This window comes from Rhagoletis pomonella, unplaced genomic scaffold (assembly GCF_013731165.1).
Source record: "Rhagoletis pomonella isolate Grant_MI unplaced genomic scaffold, Rhpom_1.0 Rhpom_scaffold_00003, whole genome shotgun sequence".
Taxonomy (NCBI): Eukaryota; Metazoa; Arthropoda; class Insecta; order Diptera; family Tephritidae; genus Rhagoletis; species Rhagoletis pomonella.
The window spans coordinates 97,212,490-97,235,438 of NW_023458557.1; the positions used below are offsets into that span (position 1 = coordinate 97,212,490).

General features: G+C 34.3%; 3 protein-coding genes across 3 annotated transcripts in view; 1 reads left to right on the forward strand and 2 right to left on the reverse strand.

Annotated features, from left to right (window-relative positions):
• LOC118735907 overlaps positions 1 to 10,970 on the reverse strand; it is a 97,667-nt gene extending 86,697 nt beyond the window's left edge. The window contains exon 1 of the mRNA XM_036465932.1: positions 10,887 to 10,970. Coding sequence (XP_036321825.1) covers positions 10,887 to 10,953 — 67 coding nt within the window. The 5' untranslated portion in view covers positions 10,954 to 10,970. The remainder of the gene's footprint in view (positions 1 to 10,886) is intronic.
• Positions 1 to 22,949, forward strand: part of LOC118735905 — a gene marked incomplete at its 3' end in the record, with an annotated part of 539,363 nt that overhangs the window by 298,293 nt on the left and 218,121 nt on the right.
• Positions 11,003 to 22,949, reverse strand: part of LOC118735910 (serine protease inhibitor 42Dd) — a 253,616-nt gene continuing 241,669 nt past the window's right edge. Inside the window, exon 4 of the mRNA XM_036465938.1 lies at positions 11,003 to 11,145. Within this exon, the coding sequence (XP_036321831.1) occupies positions 11,129 to 11,145 (17 nt within the window). The 3' untranslated portion in view covers positions 11,003 to 11,128. The remainder of the gene's footprint in view (positions 11,146 to 22,949) is intronic.

Consider the following 22,949-nt stretch of genomic DNA (forward strand, 5'->3'; position numbering starts at 1 on the left):
TTTTTTTTTTGGAAATGCCAGCCTAAAGACAGCAAAGTGCAAAAAGTATGACCGCGTAAGCAAGTGGCAAATTTTAATTATGTACATTAGACTGAACAAGAAAACAAGTATTCGCCGTCCACCACTTAGTCTAAGTTATTTTTGCAAGGTAATTTCGGCATTTACAGTCGAGGAGAACGTTTTTTTGTTCAAAAGTTCATTGACCTCACTTACCCACCAGATTTCAGTTCTTATCACCCCAACGCACCATCCTAATGTAAGTAAATTAAAGCTGTCCAAAAATCATTAAACTATTGCGAGGGAAGCTGTCTGATTTTTCTAGTAGAACTATTTTAAAAAAATTCTTGCCGATGGGCAAAAAAAAAAGTTCAAAATTGCCTCGAAATAATATTTTTGGCTCAGGGGCAGTACGGCGATCTTTTTTTTTTTTTTTTTTGTTGGTACAGTCTTAATGTACATCTATCTAGCAGTCTCACCTTAGAAAGTATGTAAACCGCCCGATTCACTGCTGGGCTTAAATGTGTACATTTATATTTGTATGACATTGCTATTGAGCTGTCACTTGATCCTAAATTCACAGTTATTGCCATGCTGATTGTTTGTTTTGTATTTCGCTACATAAAATCCCATTGGATGTGCAGCAATCCAATCCAAGAGTTCGGCGAAGCGAAAGGGAAAAGTTCATGCTGGCTAACTTTCTCTGCTACTCGGTATGACATGCCGCATATTCGCAAACAAATGTCTTCGGAATTTGTAGCACTGATAGCCAACACAAAAATTCATCTCAGTTATAGTACATATTTGCATTTAGCTGGGCACTGCCACTAGCAGCAGCAGCATATGTGCACACATGTGTAGGTATGTATGTATGTATATTTATGGTACTGACTGTACAAGTAACCTATATTCTGCTTGCCAACCATCAATAACTCAAATAATCATTATTGTCATCGACAGTTACAAGCGCATTGTCAGTAAACTATCCATAACCGTTTGTGCTGGTTGTGGTGGAACATTGTTAGCCATGAGTGTAGAATAGCTAACCAGCATACTTACATACATTCATGCTCCCATAAAATCAGGTGCCCCACCGTTAGGATACTTATCGTTTAGTCATAAATGCTTGTTTGTGTACGCGTGCTTGTGTTCGCTCCCGTTGCTGTTGTGGGAAGGAAACCTATCTAGTAAATGAGTTTAGGTCGCCAGGTCGAAGCTACGAAATATTTATTCTTGTTAAGTGGTTTACCATGCTGGTGAATTTATTTTGGGGAGTGGAGTACTTTCTTGCAAATATTTTACATCCGTTTTTGCTGTGAATAAGATATGAGAACCAGATAAATTTAGAACACGCTTACAATGTGTATATTTTTACCTAGATATATATGTATGTATGTGTGTAAGAAAAATAATCACATTGTACTTATGTATAATATGAATCTACGAGGTATTTTTGTAATGGCGAAAAAGATTCCTTTCCAATAGTGGACAGTAAGCAGCTTACGGGGTAATTGTCTTGCTTCCCTTAACATTTTTATACTGCTATCTTCATTTTTATTTATTTATCGCTGAAACCATCATAGTCCGAGTTTCTACGAACGTATGCACTCAAATTATATGCTTCTTACGTAAATATTCGGATTCAGTGATAGCATCTTCGCAGATTTCATGAAAATTCGGGCTACGACGAATTCAGTGATAGCCCGTCTTGAAGCGTAGTGGGTTGGTTCTACCAGTTACCTTGCTCGTTGTTTAGCTGGTTTGCTCTGTGGCAACCAAATAGCAACTGCTTCGGTAGAAGAAACTTATGCTGCTTCACCAGGAGAATTTCTGCCGATTGTGCAGGCGTTGTGCTAACACTATGAAAAGATAACCAATGCCGGTGAGGAAGGCCTTGTTTTCACAAATTTGTATACCGCAAACTGTTGGTGCCCACGGTGCACGCTAGGCCAGCAGGGCCATTTTATCTTTCTCCCCAAGTCGTGACAGCCAAATGATTTAACGATATGAGGCCCAGAGTGTTTGGCTGTTCTACGGTTGGAGTTTTTGCACTGTCGACATCTATGTTTCGCTCCAGTCTCACTTTATTTATTACAGAATGGCTTATTTTCAGTACTAAGAAAGTTAAGGGACAGATCCATCTCAGTTCGCTATTTTTATGATACCAGTTTGGCCTGAAAATCACTCGACCAATGATCATCACCTCAGCACATCCATCCAAACTAACGAGTTGGGATTGCCTCTGCTCGTTGTCTTCATAAAAAAGAGTTTACTTGTAGATAATCCAAGGCTATTTTCATTTGACATGTTAGGTTAGAGCGCATGTTCTAAATAGCCTAATGAAATACAGTGGCGGTCACTTGAATAGCGCTGCTTTTTGATTCCCATTAGTGAACGTTTTCCTTTTGTTTTTTAAATTTTCATACATTTTTATAATAAAATTATAGTTTAAAAACTAAAACCTCCCTATTATAATTGCCATTCGTACTGTCATCAGGTATGTAACTTGGGAATAAAAATCGCTGCATCTTTTAGGCGCATCAATATTACATAGTTACATCCCGAGTTAATAAAAGGAAGGTAATAAAAATACATGTAGTATGTTCTAGAACAAACAAAAATGTAAATCCGATTTTCGACAAACTTCATTAAAATTCCAAACTTAAAAAAAATAATTTCAAGTTCAAGTTAAAAAAAAACGGGTTAACTTTTAGAAAAATTTTTGCCAGTGTGTTGCGAATTTTTTTCATAAACAATTACAAAAAAAAACTGTGGTTGCCCAAAAATCCCAATTGATTTTACATGCTTTGTTTTTTGCTGACGGTATTACGGATTACGTTCCATAAAAAAAAAAAAAAAAACAACATACATACTGCCTAGGAATTATAATTAAAAAGTTTGCAATTTTTTAAATTTTGCTACTTTTTGCACAAAGTTTGAAATTTTTTTTTTGAACGTTGGAGTTTTTTCGTCCATGTCCCAGTGAACCCAACGAAGAAGTTTGATGAGAAGATGTGGCGATTTCCGAAATGGGAAAAATAATAAGTTTTGATTTTATAAAAAGTATAATACCCTTGTGTACAAGTGTGCTCGGGTATAAAAACTCTGTTTGTGAGTTTGTGCAAAAATAAAAATCGAAAAAGCCCGAAATATATATGACTCAAAGAAAGTGTATAATACAAAGAAACCCCATTCGAACCATCCCAATACGTCATTATTAAAAATGATGCCATCAGCCACCAGCCACAGTTTCCACGCGAGCTGTGTTCATGTGTTTATTAAAATGATAATGTAACATGGCTCCAGTCAAAATTTATAAGCGAAACGATTTATTATTTTTATGATACTAGTATCAAGCTGACAAAGCAATCACTCTGTGTCAATAACAAAGTCGGCTAAAGAAATGCTTTACACATACACACACAAACAAACAAAAGCAATCATATTCGTAATAAACGTGTGTATGCATGGCTCGTGAAGCCAGCCACAGAAGCCGCACAATTGTCTGCTATCAAATGCTTACCAATAAGTCTTACCATCTTCTTAAATATACATTTTCGGTTGCGATTTTTCGCTATCAGCGCGGAAACGGCTAAAGCGCAGCGCAGTGCCGCCAAAGAAATTTGTGTATAGTCATTTGATTAATGTCACATTGTCGCATCGTTCACTAGGCATCAAATATGGCGGCAACAATATGCAGGAAATGTATGTACGTCCATATCTGTGTTTAATGCATATCAAAATTTAGCTACGTCAGCGGCTATGGCAAGAAATCAAGTCAGGAGCGCTGATTGTTTTTTGTGGCTGCACGTTAACGCAAACGACAATTTTACTTACATGTGTTTATAGATAGACTTTCAAAAAAAAAAAAAACAGGAGAAATGTCTGAAGAGCAGTGGCTCAGTGGTGTCTGATGCCACGAAAATGATAATATTTAAATCAGTTTTTTAAATAAATGATAACATTAATGCCTTATTTTTCCGCCTATGTAGCATATTTGGTATTGAAATTTGTGAAACGTTAAAGCAATGAATATATTTCCGACGTGTGATGATGTATTGATTGTTCAATAAATTTTGCAATAAGGGGCATTTTCCAGCCGTAGCCATTTCGCGGTTTGAGCATTCGAGCAGAGGGCAAAAAGCTACCCAGCTCGAGGGACGCATCGTTAGAACTCTGGCTTTATATCAGCCCACGATCGCGACATCGATTATAGATTACTGAAGCTGAGCCAATTGCTCCGCTCCAAGTGGTTTGTTGACGGGCTCAACGGGAATGAAGCCCAGCTCGACCATATTCACCACCTTGCTATAGGCAGTTTCCATTGACTCGTGGATGGTATTGCTCCTCGGAGCTCACCCGTTTCAGCCTGCCATCGGAAGTTGAAATGCTCTTGGCGATTTTTGAAACCTCTTCCCTAGACTTGTCTAGAGCGCACTTGAAAACTCTCTCTTCTTTGAAGTTGAAAAGGACGAAGCCTGAAATAGGGTTTAAGGTTACTCCCTGCAACAGAGCATACCCTGATAGCGTCGAGGCTGACAGTGCTATCAGTGCCTGAATCCGAAGAAGCGTCGGACTCGTCGTCGAAAGCCTTTGGGCTTCCTAACTATGCCTGCTTAGCCGGAGCTCCGGAGTAAGTAGCTGGACTGTTGCCGAGCTCATCTGCTGACAAGACCGACGTTTCTTCGGATTCAGACATTGATAGCACCGTCGTCCTCGACCTCTGAGCAGTGTATGCGGACGAAAGACACGAGTGACGACCGTCCATACATCTGACGGTCCCCTAGAAATCTTAGACTCCAAATTATTTCACATGAGTTCGCTAATTGATCTGAAAAACCCACCTTTGCTTATGCATTCACATACACACTAACCGAACCAAACTTTACGTGGCCAAAAAGGGTGAATATAAAAAACCGATACAAAAATTTTCTACTAAAAAATTTGATTTTCGATATCAAATCTAAATGATTTTTGCTAAAAAAATTTTAAATTATTTTGCTTACATCAAAACTATATACGCTCTTTGGAATGAAAGTTTAAGCTAAAGTTAAGTCAGTTATATTTCCACTTAAATTTTTATATTATTTTTTATTTGTTTGCCTTTCACCACCGTTCTCATTTTTCATATTCGCAGTCATACAAACTTGAAATGCAATATTGTATCACACCATTTTTCATTGCTAGTAACATTTTCTATTATCCACACTTTCAGCTTGCTTAGTTACTAATACCGATACATACATACATACACACAACAAAAGGATGGGTGTTCTCGCAAGTCATTCGCAGTGCCACTTACAATTGTTAAGCGCTTTAGTTTTGCACATACAGAAATAAGTATACTCATATGTGTGTACAGGCGACATGCATATTTATCCTGCGACTGCGTATGTGTGTACTCCACAAACAAATATGTACCCACAAATCTGCAACTTATGCTGGCTGGGCGTATGCGAAACTTGAATTTAAAAATGCCCACCCCCAGAGTGCACTACTACAAGCGAAATAAATAAAACATGACAGGTCATAAAAAGTTAGCTGAGTTTGTTATAGGTACGTGTGTACGTATGTACATATGTACTCGTAGTAGAGAAGCGAAACTAGTAGCTAGTAATGGTGTAGACACTCCCACCTACATTCAAGTACAAGTACATTTACTTGTACGCCGTAGCCTGAACCAGAGTAGTGCTTGGGGAATGGCAGTGAAAGCATGAGAGAGTAGTAAACGCATAAATTGCAAAATCATCGCGAGGAGAAGTGAGCTTATTGCTAGTATTGGCTTATATGCATGCGACAACAGTCGTAGCAGTCGAGTTAGTAGTTTTTTTTGTTTTTGTTTTTGTTATTGTTGTTAGTCAATGGCGGTGCTGTGCTGCTATTGGTGTTCTTGGTGTTGTCGGTGTTGACGGTGGATTAAGCGGATGTTGCATTAACACTTAAGTAACTTTTCGCATAAATAGCTAACAAATCTGCTAACGGCATATCCGTGTGTGTGTGTGTGTGTTTGTTTCTCTTGTTGTTTTCGTTACTCTTGTTGTCAACATAGCTGAGGGGTATTGGATATGGGGTAGTGTATTTGATAGCAAGAGCTGGTGACCATTTTCTAAAGCTTAGCTGCATTTAAATTGAAAATAAAATTGCCAGCAGCTGATGACGATTTTCATTGAACTTAGTTTGAAATGTGTACATACATATGTACATTAGGGTGGACCTTAAATGTATTAAGGAAATTTTTACCTCAGATTTCCTAAGTCTCAACCCGTACGTCGATGCTACTATAGTCGAAGATATCACATATAAATTTTGGTCCCGATTGGAGACTGTTAAGGTGTTTCGCACAGGAGTCAAAGTTCAAGTTATGGAAACGTAATTACCGACTACAATCGGCGATATCTTCGACTATGGTCGTTTCGATTTAGGGTATTTGATAAAAAAAATAAAAAAAATTTTAATTTTTGGAGTCTCTTTACAGGAATCTTAACTTTGCCCCCTGTGCGACACGCCTTAACCGTCTCCAATCGGTACCAAAATTTATATTGTGATATCCGTGACCGGGGTATTACCGATTGAGGGGGTGAGACTGAAAAAAATCATTCGGTTCATTTTTTAAGGACCACCTTAATGTGCATATATATGTATGTATGTTTGTATGCATGTTTTTATGTAAGTAAGCAACCATATGTATATTGTAGTTGTATTTAAATTCTTACATACGTATTGTGTGTATAAATGAAATCGTATGCTGAAAGTGTTGGGTACACAATTAAGATGGGGTGAAAAAAGCCGCATATGTAAATCATTTTAATTGCATATCCATATGCACATACATACGTCATATTATTTTAAGCATATCTGTTGTTCTTGTATGAGAAAGCTAGCTTTTTCGTTAAGAATTGTATATCGAGAAATATCCATATAAGAGTGGTCCTTTAAATAGCAACATCTAAATTGTTTATGAATTTATATGATGCTTCAATTCGTTCTTAGTCAAACCATGTTATTTGGACACACAAATGTCAACTCATTCCTAAATAGAATTGCAACTTTTAACCGTGCCACCATAAATTTAAAAAAATTAATTTTGAAATTGAAAAAAAAAAATTGTTTTTTTTTTTTAATCGAAAAGTTTTGTTTTAATCAGAACAAGTCGTATGTCGTTAATTTATTTCCAACTTGTCAGTTTAGTCACGAATAAAATCATACCACAAAAACACAAAAATACTATTATCTTTAAAGGCTGACCAAAGAAAAAATTAAAAAAAAAAACTTTTTGAGCTCCGGAATTCCATACTAACTCTCCCTTACACGAGTTTCTTGGGATTTTTTTCTAAATAATCATTTGAAGATATTTGAAAAATGTTGCACTTATTCCGCACAAAACTCAAACTAATGATAGTTTTTGGAGGTTAATATTGCATGAAGAATCCATTTGACACGATTTTATATGAATAGTTTTGACTATATTTATGTCAAGTTTTCAGATTTACATATTTTCAAACCCTGGTAGTGACCCCCAAAAATTATTTTAAAATTTAAATTTTTTCGTGGAAGACTTTATTTTGTAAGTTGAACAAAATAGAATGGCGCCCTGTAAAAAAATTTTGATATTAATATTTTAAGGACCACCCTTATGAAGGTGTCGAAAATTACATTAATTATTTTCTATGATCGTTACCATGCCAATACATTTAAAGTTAAAAATATCGATAATAATTATGAAAAATGCATTGACAAAGCTATCGTTATATCAGAGACGTATATGGATTAATATATCAATCATTATTTAGAATCTAAATTTTAGATGCATACCGATATGCATGTAACTATCAATATCGAAATACACACATCATCAAATTAATCGATAATAATATCGATAATTAATTCAAATAAATTTCAACATCGATAAATAAATTATTATTATCGGACAGTGTTCCATAAAAACGCCACCCCAGATTAAAAACAGCAGCTTTGTAAGTTTAATAAGCTCCCTTCGCCGTTAACGCGCAGTGGTCCAAACTGGAATTTTGTGTTCACAATTCACCGGTGACTAGATTTTTCACTAAATGTGATTAAATATTTTTTTAATGAAAGCTGATAAAATTTTCAAGAGACCAATTGGAATTTTGGTTTGTTTGTATTAAAATTGTTGTGTGCAAAGTGCTGAAAAAGTAGCAATTTTTAAGAAAATCCATTCTCCTTTTCCATTGTGTTCCTAACAATTGTAGGGTGTCCTCAAAACGAAAGAAAAATTTCACAAGAAAAATTTTGAAATTTTATAAAAAAATTTTCATACAAAAAAATAAGGTATCTATAAAAATCACTCAATTTTAGTATAATAAAGTTTAATTTGCAAGTGATTTTTAGTCATTTTTTACACTAACATTTCGAGCACATCTGCATGCTAAAAGAGAAATAAATGCGAAAATTTTTAACCACTGTACACCTGTCCTTCTCAGGCCAGTAAAATCTTAGATACGGTGTAGTTTTCCCAAGCGATTCACTTCACTTGATTAAGTTTTGAGATCTACTTTTCAATATGTTATCAAAAAGTGTTACTAATATTTTTAAGTGGCTGGTTGATGCAATACTTGTACAAGTTTAAAGTATTTTAAGCAGTCTTTCAGAGGCACTTAAATGTTGCTGCTATGCGGTAGAAATTACTTACGCTCCCAACTTGCTTTACACATACGTAATTCCATTAAAACGCAAACTTCACTTACTTCATATGAAGTGCTTAAATATTTCATATTCTTCGGTATTTATATTACCAAATTTGATAGCGTAATTAAAAACAGCACTTTTATTATGTCATAAAGTAATTAATTCTGCTGTAAAGCAATGTAAACAGACAAAAAAATTGCGTACGCTAAATCATTGTGAAGAGTAAATGAAGAGTTTCTAAAATGTTACCGAGCGATCACTTGAGTTGGAGCATATATTTTTACTCATGCTCAGCATACTCGTAGTAGCATGTTTGTCTATCGTAAGGGACATAAAACTGCCGGTGTAAGGATATGTATTTTATTTTCGTATATATTAGCAAACTCGTATGCGCACATGTACATATGCATCTTAATTTCAAGCTAGAGCAAAGCGCTGGTGCTTAAAATTACAAATTGCCACTTGCAGTTATTTAATTAAGTTAATCCCTAGTTACGAGTAACAGGCATGAGCCAGAGGCTTGACTTGGCTGTCGCTGCATTGAGCTAAGCTGAGCTAAACAAGGTTGGGTGTGAGCGCACATCTGCTGAAAAATTACGAAATACGTGTATTTGTATATAAGGGTGGTCCGAGAATACACAAGGAGTTTTATTCGGCAAAGTTATAGAAAATGAAAAATGTAAACCCGTATTTTTTTCTTGAAATCTGTTATTATTTTATAGTACCGTTGTCGAAGCTTTGAAATTGTCCATGTACTTTACATCGGGAAACACACATTTTTATTAGAGTCGCTATAAAATTGTTTAACATATATATTGTTTGATCGAATAATAACATTTTTCATCAGAAAATTTCTAAAAAATTATGGTGCATACATACTAAACTTTTAAATTTTACCATTTTTTATAACCAACAGTCTTATATATGTATATTAATGTGAGTTATTTAACGTGTTCGTAGCCGCATCACGCACGAACAGTTCAACGGATTTGTTAATTATTATTTTTTTAATGCAATTTTTTACGATTTTTGAAGGTAAATATTCTTATTCGAATGAAAAATATTTGTTTTTACCGATTTTATAGAAATTCTTGAAAAAAAAAACATTTTATTTATATAAAATACATGGCAAACTTGATAGCTCTATCGGCGCCATTACATGTTAACCAAATTCAAAATAAAAAAATACAGTTCTCTTTACTTTCGGGGTGGCTTGAGAACATATTGGACCACCCTAATGTATAATCTCAAAAATTCTAGAGAATGGATCGAAAAAAACTATTTACAGCCCGAAAATATCCCCAATGGTTCTGAACAAATGCCCACATATCTCCAAAAGTTCCAAAAGCCCAAAAAAAAAGTCCAGAGAATAATCTCGAAATCAAGAATATTTGATAAACATATTAATATTAGAATCAGTAGTACGTAACAATAAACTTTTCTTAGCTTTCTTGAACATCTTTCTTATTTGCATATGTATTTTGACTTTTTTGGATAAAAAAGTTTACATATGTGTACATATACATACATACGTACATATAAGAGGAACCTAACATTCTTCCACAATTATGGGATTTCCGGGCCTTAAGCTAAAGACTGAAACCCATATCTCTGCTCATAAATACATATACATATATGTATTACTGTGCCTAACCAAAAAGAGTTGCGGAATTCGCAATGGAATTATACAATTTATTATATTTCACGACTTCTGCCAAAATATTTCGGAAAAATATTAAGATTTACGTGGGCTACAGCGATTTGAAAATATCTCCAAAAATCGAATTATTTTGATTTCCGTGATAAATTTCTTAAACAGTTTTATGCATGCCTTTTAAGCTTAAACTCTTCTATAATCTGAGGTGATTTTTTGGAGGAGATTTCTTTAAAAACTAATTTTATTTATGAAAGAACTCGAAAAAAAAAATAAATTTTATAGTGCCGATGGAAAACAGTACCGAATATATTTGTTTGTTTGAGAACGATGCACCCTAATGTACATTTACATATTCATACTTATTTAAAATGCTGCGAATAATAATAAAAAAACTGAAAATTTATGGTAGCTGTAAGCATTTGCGACAATTTCGCATACATATACGACATATATAATAGAATGTACGTGGCGATAATTTTATTTTCATTTCCCGTGCATACATACATATGTATGTAGTACACACATTGCAAAATTTATTTAAAAAACAAAGCTTTAAAGTTTGTCTTACCATAGACGAGTTCGCGCTCAAAATTTGCCGTTGGAACAACAATTAGAAAAACAACACCGCCACCCATTTAGAATATCATAAATAATTTCTGTTAGCACTGCTGATGCCGCTTACATATATCTGCACTTCCTTCCTTGTTAGCTGTTTTTGCTGTTAAGGCTACCGCCGCTGTTGTTGCTGCTGCTATTGTAGAGTCAACAATAAGTTAATGGCAAAGTTTTGTTTTGGATTTTGTTTGCGTATTAACTGCGGGGATGAGCTGAAAAAAATATGTGAAAATATGATTAGTTGCTCTAATATGGCTATACTAATTTTTGTTGTTGTAGTAGATATGTATACGTGTATGTGTGTATATTTGCTGTATAAATTCGGACCCATTTAGGGAGGGGAAGGAAATCTGGAATCACCAGTAACTACATTCCTATTTTGCGTAGTTTCTGCCAGTCCTCCGAATCCTCAATGTATGCAATATTTTGAGCTGAATTCAGAAGTATTCCAGCAGGCTAGGCGTAAGTATGAGATATTCGAATTTAAAGCTGTGAAAGTGGCTTTTTTTTGAAAATTTCAAAAACTTATATAATGTAGAATAAATTTTTACGAATATTTGCACAAATTTTACCCTAAATCGATTTCATTCCTTGCTGAGGTATAAAAATTTAATTTATGCCATTGAAACTAGCATACTAGCTCCCCCATTTTGAATTTGCATTCTTGTTCATTTTCTATTTATAAAACATTCCTTATTTTTTGTGAATTTGGCCGTTAGTGTTTAAATAATTGAACGATTCGAACAGAACCGAATCGAACCGCGATTCAGATATACTCATGAACCGGTTCTTGTACCGGTATAAGTTTTTTCTAAGTTGTTCGAACCACTGAACCGAACCACTTAGATTTTTGGAACGGTTTGTAGCCCTGGTAACTTCATTGGCTAATATCTCGCCAAAAAGTTTACAATACGAAATGCTCGAGAAACATGGATTACTTGGTTTTTATTTCGTTCACCCACTTACAACAATTATGTAATTCTCAACCGCAGCGTAAAATAACTTTATGAAGTTGGCTTCGAACTTCATTCTTCTCATTGCAATTGGCACTTTCCTTACCAGACTTAGACTACTAGAAGAAAATATTATGCTTATCAGACTATCTGGTAGCCAACGTATTTTATAACTGCGGATTTTCATGCAGAAAACGGAGCCTAAAAATATGTACCACTTAACTGTAAACAAAATGTATACAAATTTATACACTTTGCTTTTAGCTATATGCTACATATTTCTAGGCTCTGTTTTCTGTTCTAAAATCCGCGTCTATTTATACCCATACAGAATTTGACTATTTGGCAGTAATCGACTTCCGTTCAAGGGCCAGAGCATGAATAAAAACAAACATACGTAAATTTATACAAAAATTCAAACAGAATAACTTTAAAGTTCAAAAAGCCATAGCCATTTACTACCCGCAAATTCAAAGTAAATAAAGCCATTCACCCGCCTTCATTGCCTATCACCCAATTCTGTCACACTAGGAGAAGCGAGTGAAGTGTTTGAAGAAATAAGTAAATGCGCAATTGGAGCCAAGCAAATTTGCCCATCCCACAAACTAAAGAAAAATAAGTTGATACTTTGCTACTCATTGTATACTTTAAGGGGCATTTGCAAATTTTCTTCCGCCACTGTGGAAAATTGAAACAAATGTTGCCAACTTTTGCGGTCATGCCTATCTGGCATGTGTGCATGTATGTCCATATATATGTATGTACATGCAAATGTCGGTCGGCGTGGGTGTAGACATACTTATATCTGCCATTTTGCTACCCGCAGCTACCTGTTTGTTAAGTTGTCGACCTACCGCAACAATGCTGCAACGCGCGGCAAAAGCGCAACTGCAACCAAAGTGTTAACTTTTCGGGTAAACCTCATTAGGCGAATGATGCCGGGCCAAAAGTTTGTCTGCTTTTGATAGACGTACACCATTAGGATCCCATCTGGCACATCCGTTGGGGCAGCCAACAGGCGTTGCTCTGTTATTGTCTCACAATGCGCTAACTATTTGACTTGAGCTGCTGCAGCTACAGCTACAACTGTTGTCGTTGTATGCGCTTTGGTTGCATGCTATTGCAACTTGCAACTTGGTCGTCTGTCAGACTTATGTCAACAAATCTGCAAGGATGTGCAAATACTTGGAATTTCTGCCGGATGCAGTTGAAGGCAGTTAGACAAATATGCAACATTTTGTGGCACAATGAGGCACTGTGCACAAATGGACGCAGAGACGGATGCAAAAATATTATAAGACAGATAAGCTATACTAAAAGAAACTGAAAACTGAAAGTGAGTGAGCGCGACAGAAAATAGAATGGTTGTAGAAGAATAGAAGATGAAGAGTTTAGTTGTTGGTGCTGCCGGACAAAAAACTTGTTGGAATTTTGTGCTTAGATAAATGGCTGGAAGTGAAAGTTTGACTAGGTGAAAATTTGTTGGCTGATCCATGAAAAGAACATATGCGCCATATACATATGTACAAATTGGGAGACAAAGTTGCGAAGATATCTTATTTAGTTAATTCTTTGCAGGAATTGTTGCATGCAACAATGCAAGGTGGGTGTGCGCAACTTGTGATGGGCAACTGCTCTTGTTCGTAGACATTTTTACTTTTCTTTTCTAAAGAAAGTTGTGATGGATTAGTTTGACTAACTTGTAATTTGTTACTCTTTATTGATGAAGTTGTTTCCGCTGTATCTGAGTGGTTAGCGTTGCATACCACCATTCCGCAGGACCTCGTTTTCATTCTTGGTGTGAGCAACATGTAAGTTAAAAAAAAAAAGTTTGTGCCTAAAATAAAAAATTCAACAAGTTTTCTCCAAAATTTCAAGCCCTGTATTTAGAATTTTTAGACAAAATTTTAAAGCTCATTAATAGAGGTCGGATTTGTTCGCAAAAATTAAGCCTAAAAATGTGTGCCGTTATAACTATAAACAAAATACAGTCAGTGTCAAAAATGTGTGAACAAAATCTAATTTTATATGAAAGAAAATGCGTAAATCCTGCGATAAAAAAATTCGCAAAAATCAACGGTAATTTTAGCGAATTTAAATTTGCACTTTATTGCACTATAATTTAATGGGCTTTGAGTCGAATTAAAAAATTTAAAATTTTGATGAACATTTTTTGGTATGTCTCTCTTGCATATTTTCCGAGTCCTGTATACAATTAAAAAAAAATGATTATTGTGGGTTTTGCTGCAGAATGAACTATAAAAAATTTATAAAAAAAATAAGTAAAATTTAGTATGGAAAATAGAAACAAATAAAAACGTCAGGGTTTTGATATTGTAGTTTCATGGAAGAAAATGCTTAGCTCCGCCATTAAAAAAAGTATTAAAAATCAACGGGAATCCTTGAAAGCTGCAGTTTATCATACCAAAATTGAACGGGCTATATGCATCCCCAAAATTATTAATAACTAGCGACACATAGCGTTAAAATGCCAAAAATTAGTTTAATTTATCAAACAGGTGGGAGACCTACTCTAAAACCTCTGTACTTACTCCAAATGTTTCATCTAAATAAGTGGAGTGAGGTGTCGGTTTTTTATTTCATCAAATTTTAAATCACCCTATACCGTTAAAAAAGTTCTAACTCCCCGGAGAGGTGGGTTATTTCCTCACTCATACATTCTTTTTCTGCGCGCGATGGGATGCCAACAAGCGGCGGTTGGAGAGAAAACTCGGCACCGTTACACCCCTAAATATCGTTTATGAAATGCTGACTGATCAAAAATCATGGGGCACGATCGCGACTTTCTCCGAGATCATACTGCGGCGCAAGAAAATTAATCTGGACAATGAGGAGATCGAAAGCAGAGGAGCCCAAAACGATCACAATTTATAGTGGCCCCTAAGGTAGATAGCGGGACTCTCGACTAGACTAGACTTTAGTTTCACTTTAATTTATTTAGTTTTTTTTATTATTTTATTCTATGTTTATATTTCATAGCATTTTATTTTATAACATTTCATTTCCTTTTGTTCTATTTTATGTTAGAAGTTTTAGAGTACTTTTTTTTGCATAGAAATAATAATTTTGAAACAAAAAAAACATTATCTAGTAATTTTTCAATAATTAAAATTTCACTAATTTCAATTACTTAGAGCGAGCCTTTATTTGCTGTTCGCACGCATTTATATACAATTTTTTTTTTAACAAGCAATTTATTCCTACTTGACCCAAATACCGTTAGAAGCAACAGCTGGCTAATTGCTTTTCAGCTTATTACAATTATTTAAGGATTAACTATTTGAAGGTCAAATTTTTACAGCTGCTTTTTCAATATTCTCGTTTGCCATTATGAAATTTAAATATTTAAATGAGAATCATTAGAAAAAATATTTAGTTGTTATTTGACCGTAGATCTGCTGAAAATATATTAATTTAAATATTAAAAACATATTTCCAATTTGAGCTTATACAACTAAGTAAAAAGCTGTGCACATACATCTGTACATATGTATTTGTGTATGTATGTGCCTAATATTTTATTGACAAAAAAAAAATGACATTAGTATTAAATAAATTCACTTTCGCTTAATTTGTTTGCCGCAAATTAATTGAAATACTGAGTTCTGTTGTAATGGATTTTATTTTTTTCAACGGTGTGATTATTTCACATCTTCATCTAAAAAAAAATATTTGCAACCAATTCTGTTAACTTATTTTCCATGGCATTGAAGGTAATTAATTCTAAGAAAAAAAAGACACAAAATTAAGTTTTTCGATTTAAGTCTTGGTAAAAAAGGAAATGTTGCAAGTTCATACAAACTAAGCAACATTTTCAGTTTTTGTTCACATTTCCGGCAAAAACATGACACTTTCCTTTTATTTCGCTTTTTCACAAATGCTCTAAATACAAACTGTCGCAATAATCAGTTGGTACTGTTGACATGTATGTATATGTATGTAATTATTTTCAATTAACCACAAATTTCCGTCAAATTTCTTTTATAATGTAATAGTCATAGTGAATTATAAAAATCTTTCACCGAACTATGGTTAATATTGGAAATTTCTATGCAAATGCACTTACATTCAAAATTAAAACATTTTGTTCACCTCTCTTTACCACTTCTATTTCATGCACTTTTTTTGTCAGTTATCCTTTCAAAATATTTTGCTTCGCAATATTTTTGGCAAATTTATTGTTTCGTATAAGCGACCCGCACTTACCAACGAAACGCTCGCAATCTTTTATGCACTCAAGTATCCAAATTGCTATACATACTTATTCACGACAGCACACATTTTCAGCACACGAAATTGAAAAGCGAACTAATTGTGATGGCATCAAACAAAAATTCATTCACTAGATGGGCGGCTTCATTAATGGCGAAAAAAATGTAAGAATGAACCAAATAAGGGAAATGGAAGAGAAGTAAGATGCACCACATTCTCCATGCCAAATATGTATGCATGTAAGTGAGTGAGTTTTAGGTCGTTTCTGCTCTAATAAGAGTAATTAATATGTTTATGTGAAAAGTTGCAAGCTCAGTCAGAAATTGTTAATTAATAAACAAAACACAGAAGCAGAGAAAAGTAAAGATAATGAAAACTAGAGAGATAAAGATGTGGATTTGCCATATAAAAGAAAAACGATGTTTTGTTTTTAGTGGAAACTTTCAAATGGTTATTAAACAAATTTTATAAGAAAGTACTCCTTTGATCTGTCCATGCTTCACCCTTTCGATCTGTCATTTGCAAGGTGTATGTATTTAAGCAAAAACATAATTATAATTTTTGAATATCTTAAGCTGAAATATAGCCAATGAAATATGTAAATCCAAACCATCGTCATCGATGCTTTGGCCAGGGACATACACTCCTCGTCATTTAAGTAGCGCACTCTTTTAATATTTCGTATTTACACTTAAACTTTTTTTTTATTTTATATACATTACTTTTTTATAAAAATGTAGCATATTTCACAACAAAAAATGTGTAAATTCGATTTTAAAATTTCATAAAAATTTAAAAAAGGCATACACCATCCTAATGACCTGCAGGTAATTATATTTTTAGAAAAATTTCGAATATGCAGTTTTGTAGCCCATTCAATTTTAGTGTAACAAAATTCAAGTTTAAAGTGGCTACAAAATACCGTTGTGTTTTGACAATTTGTTTTGTTGACAGTGTCTTGCATTTTCTTCCTATACAAAGTATGCTCGACAAAATTTTTACATGGAAGAAAATGCGCAGCCATTCAAATGACTAATAGAGTTTTATAGTGGGAAATATTTGATCCATTCCTACTGAGCCAACCTTTAGTTAAGTAACGCAGTTTACATACTATGTAGGTGATAGCATAAGTATGCACAAAAAAAGTATCCAAGGTAGTTAAATCGTCTATGAGCACGATGGGTAGATAGAGGGAGTTTTCGTGAACTTTTATTGGTCCACGTTATCAAAGTTTCGGGGCATAAAGTCAGTTGAATTAAATTTGAAAGCAAATGACTATCTACCCTAAGTTTTCGAAGTCATTGCCCCGCCCAATGAACCAATATAAATTTTGTTAAAATTTTCTATACACCAACACCCTAGTAGTAGTAATAAAAAAACACACTGCTCTTATAGTCGCTAAGCCATACAATTTATTATCTTGTGGTTACACAGCATTCACTTCCCCCCAGGGTCTCGCAACTTCGCAGTCAAGCTCCAATAAACTGATATAATTCCATTGCTATATGTGTATGTATGTTTGACTGTGTGTATATATTACATCAGTACATTTTGACCACATGCTCTGCAGTGGTTGATTCTACGCGATTTTCATTATCACCACCATGCGATTGCCACCACTGACTGACGTTCGCTAAGCTCCGCGCTCGCTGATTCACGTGCTACTTGGCTTGCACCTAGTGCAACCTGCCGCCGCAGCAGTCACATGCCGATGGTGCCCTTACTGCACCCCTTGCCGTCATTGCCACCTTATTCACACCGCAGCTCTCGTTCCTGCCCGCACTTGCAACAACCATCATAATCATTAGTAGCTTTAGCTGTGTGGCAACATGTAATAGCAACATCAACAACACTCATGCGGTTGCAGCACTCCAATTAGCGTCATTAATTATCACAATGTTGTAAAATGAGTAGAGAACAACAAAGTAGAATACATATAGAAATATGTAAAAAAAAAAAATAAAAAGCAGGCTAAGCGCATTGTGAGTACAGACTACAGCAGCAGTGTTTTCGCGAAGATACCAACGTCTTGGAGTGAAAGAAGAAATTACACTTGAAGGTCGTGCGGAAAATGAGAAATTTATCTCAAAAATAATGCAGTTTTTCTTCAGTATTTTTTTTTTTTTTATATTTAAATTTAGATTCTCAACATGAGCGAGATCAATTTAAAAATTTAATCAATAAGATGTTGCAAGAGTTTTGCGCACTAAAAAAATGCACATTTGAGTCATCAAAAGATCAATGCCTATGCCTCAGAGCTCGTGCTTTTCTAATACGATCCAAAAAATATGTATCCTCGTATATCGGTTTTAAATTGGAGCGTTGTACTTTTAACTCTAGTTAGTATAATTTTGAATAAAGTACGCTTTCATTATTTCGACAAAGGAACGATGTAGAGAGACTTGGCTTATTTAATCGACTGCTAACCATTCAGGTACTAAAGAGAGGAGCTTACCACTGATACATAACTCTCTCGCTTTATTTAATTCTTCACACACACAGTGCAATTCTCCCTGGGATCAGAAGCTTTATGGGGCATTGCGAAGCATTTACGCTAAGAACACTTTTGTAGGCAATATTTGAATAAAAGCGGGGGTTATCGGATTTGGTAGACTTACTAAGTAGCAGTTATTATGTCGGATTTAAGCGAAGACCATATAATTGCAATGTCAACGTTTCTTTTTCGTACAGAAACTGCATCTGATTCCTGAACTTTACAATTTCATGCATTTATGCTAGGTTATGAATGCCTCGTACTTCCGCTGGGAGGCAGATTTGCCCATTGTGAATGTTCTCTTTGAGTGCCAGGAGGTGGCACATCCTTCTAACCGAGGTTAGTCCATACTGTCAGTATGAAGTCTGTCAAATCATTAGTATCCTGGAAGCGATGGATGTTCGATATTTTCACCAATCTTCTCCAAGCTATTAAAAATTCTCGATTCCAAAGAAGTGGTGAATCGATTTCTCTTCATCCTCTTCCGGAAAACTTCTGCAGAGGGAGCTTGTTTCTATGTATACGCCATCGATGTAGCATTGGTGCTATACCACAGTGCCCTGTGATGACATCGGAAAGAGCCCTTACTACAGATTTATTTAGTGTCAATAGCTTCTCAGTAAGACTCATTGAGTATCGGCCACAAGGATCTTGAGGCCTCACACTCGTCCCGATTAATCCAAAAAAGTAGAGATGTCGTTTTTAAATCGATTAAATCGAAGATCGATTAATCGAGCCCTTCAGATTCGATTTTTTGTCGATTTTTTAGTTCCGATTCAATGCGTTCAAAAAATTCGAGAATCGACATTCGATTTTTCCTCAATTGATACATATTGATCTATGGTTTACCACAGAAAATCTATACACTTTTAAAGAAATTTTAATTGGAGGCTGGTACAAAAAAAAGAATGGGGATTGACCCTTCCCACCTTTCTAACTTGAGGGAGCCAAGACCGAAGAGGGTAATTTTCTAGTAAAACATAAAATCTGTTCTCCTTTGTAATCATACAAAAAAGTTCAACAAAATTTTACCATTGCCTTAAGTAGGCTTAATGATAAATTTCCACTAGGCATTAATATGAAAAAAAAATTTAATGACAATATTAGGCATTACGGTTATAAAAATAGTCATTAGTGCGACTCATGAAACATCGCAAAGTGACATTTTTGGTGAAAAGGCAACTTTGCTAAAAAAAAATTGTATGAACGATCTGTCGCAACTCCTGATTGCAAATGTATTTTTTTTTTTTTTCAAAATGCTGCACATGATTGGAAAGGAAACATTTTTACCAGTACATACATTGGCATACATTTTTGTCACTTTTTTTTCTTAAAGTAGTTACGGTTTGTTAGCTACGCGATCGCTTTCCAATAAATCTGAATATTAAATCTGGATATTACAATAATAGTTTGGTAAGATCGCCGTGTTTTGTTTCTTACAAACAGACGTTTTTTGACAAAATATATGAATCGATATTGGGAGATGATTTATTTCTTGCAGATTTCTTGCATCATCGATTATTTTTATTTCGATTCGAATCGATTCAAGAATTGATTTTTTTTTATTTCGATCTGGCATCTCTAATCCAAAGGTAATCGATGTGGTGTATTATACTTGGTCTGCTTTCACAATTTTAATTCCCTCAGTTTAGTGGCCCCTTTGCTTCTGCAGCTGTTTCATGCGTTTTCTAATGCTTCAAAATTTGCATAGTCTATGTTTAAACTTTACTTAAATTTAAAAATCAAATACGTTCTTCTTACTCAAGGTTTATTTCCACAGACATTTGCTCTTTTTTTCTGCAAATAAGCTTTAAAAGTCAATGAACCCTCCAGACACCACAAACGTAGTATGTATGGACATACTTTAATCCTTAACTTCTTCCCACACTGACCATTCAACTTTTTCACTCTTCAGCTGCTTTTGATATGTTTACCCATTTCAGTGCTTAAGTATCCACTTATATGCTTCCGTTAATGTAACTTCTAATGAACCCGCAATAAATCCCCGACAACATTGGCAATTGACTGCCAGCCATCGTCGCATCCTGCGCGCCTCTGATGAAAGCTGAGTGAATAAATAATCAATTTTGTGCTACACACACAGAGAGAGTATACACATACATAAACACACTGCAACCACACAAGACATTTTTAATTACTCATCTAACACATTATAAGCTTCGCTCCCAAACATTTGGCTTTTCGCTGCCTTGAAGCAAAAGCAAGCATTTAAGCCATGAACCTAATGTAATACATATACATATACATACTCACATACATGCACATAATTATTTCGACATCGCGTCACGTTGACTCGCTTGCAAAAACCGCAATTTTTCATTTTACTGGTGCATTTAATCCTGCGACATGCCACATAAAAAGTAGCAAACAAAACTCTTCGTTTTTTTTTTTTTTAGAAAAAGCTGAAATGGATTCAACGGCAAGTATGTATGTGTACCCACACTTTCTTATTTTGCATTTGGCTGCAGCATGGCTAGGTGACGACAAGTGCATTAGCGGAGAGAAAAATGCAAAATGTTGACGAAGCAAAAAACGAGTAAACAAGAAAGGTGGGAAAAACACCGGTAGCAGCGGGTTGTCAGTTTTAAGTAGACGCTGAGATGCTATGGATTTTAGGTGCTGTGAAATGTGGCAAGATGGCACGTCAACTTAACGGCAAAGCAATTATTCAAGCAAAAATTAAGTGTTGAGCAATTTGCTGAGGAGTAAAGTTAAATGAGTGCGAGGCAAGTGAAGTAAAGTGAAGAAAGATGCTGCTTTTGAGGCAATTAAAGTGCTAGTTAATACGTTGAAATACGAAGTCTATAATTTTAAATCGTTAAAAAAAATAAAAATGTTTAATTCAAGCAAAATAAAATAAAAATATTTAAGGGGTAAAGACGAAAGCGAGGATATCTTACGCTAAAACTAGTCGCTTTGATTAGAAGAAGAATTTGCAATATAAGATGAATGCTAAATTGAAGGTACCATACTTTGTGAAGCCACATCAAGAGACAAGCGAACACTTTTGTGTGAGCGTGAGCGTCTTGGCATTAAAAATATTTAACGTTTTTAAAATAAGTACGTTATAGAACTTTTTCCAATTGATAACCGAAACCTTGACATTTTTGATACTCGTCTGTCTATACATAGGACAAAACGTTCCTCATCGAAAAACAAACCAAGTTGTGGTATCAATATTGTAGTATTGTCAGTATTGTCATTGGCACAGCAATAATTCTACTTTGAGCTCATTAGAAGCTTTTGTAGTCTATTATCCTTCACACGGATAATCTAGTACGAAAGAGATCACCTCGACAGATTGATGTATCGAACCTTATTGATATCTTCGTGAGTGACAAGTAAGCTGATTTTCCACGAAATATTAAAAAACGTGGGAAAATGTAGAAAATTAACATTTCATTAAATTCAAGTCGTTTTCATTTTATAAATAAAAAGAGGAAAACAAAACAAATTAGTTAAAGTAACTTAAATAAAATAATTTTTACTTTTTATATTAAACAAAAAAGTTGAATTTCTCCTATTTTTTAACTCTTTAAAAAAAAAAAAAAAAAAACACATTCTAGCGAAGAATTAAAAATAAATTGTTTTTTTTTTTTTGGTAAATAAATAATTGTGAAAAATTTAAAGTTTCGTGGATTTCCTAATTTTCCAAAATCCCAAATCCAATCAAATCTCGTTAAATATATTTTTTTTATTTGTTCGAATAATCACACCACGAATAAAGTTGATTTGGGATGTCACTCGTCAGGAAAGTAAAAAATAAAACTTATTTGCGATTTAATTCGTCGGACAAATAGAAAAATTAAATTTATTTGTGATTTGATTTGGCGAGTAAATCAATTTTTTTTCGTGATTTTCCAACTTAAACGTAACTAATGTAACGCAAACACGATTTTCTAAAAAATAAAATTTATTTTTTTATATGGTTGATGAATTGAATCACATATAAATTTTATTTTTTATTTGTCCGATGAATCAATTCACAAATAAATTTTCTTTTTATATTTGGTCAAAGAATCAAATCACAAATAAATTGTTATTTATTATTTGGTAGACGAATCCATTCACAAATAAAACTTATTTTTATCAAATCAGAAATCAAATAAATTTCTTAATTACTCAAGCTATAATGCAATCTAAAATCTAAATTTCGGCACTACAGCTGTATTTCGCCTATTGTCTGTGAATGAATTAAATGCGGAGAAAATATAAGTAACTATTTAAATTCAGAAAAAACTACCTTTTCCCTGCCGCATAACGAATATGATAAAATTTTGCATTCATTTGCATACATCTTACGAAATGTACATAA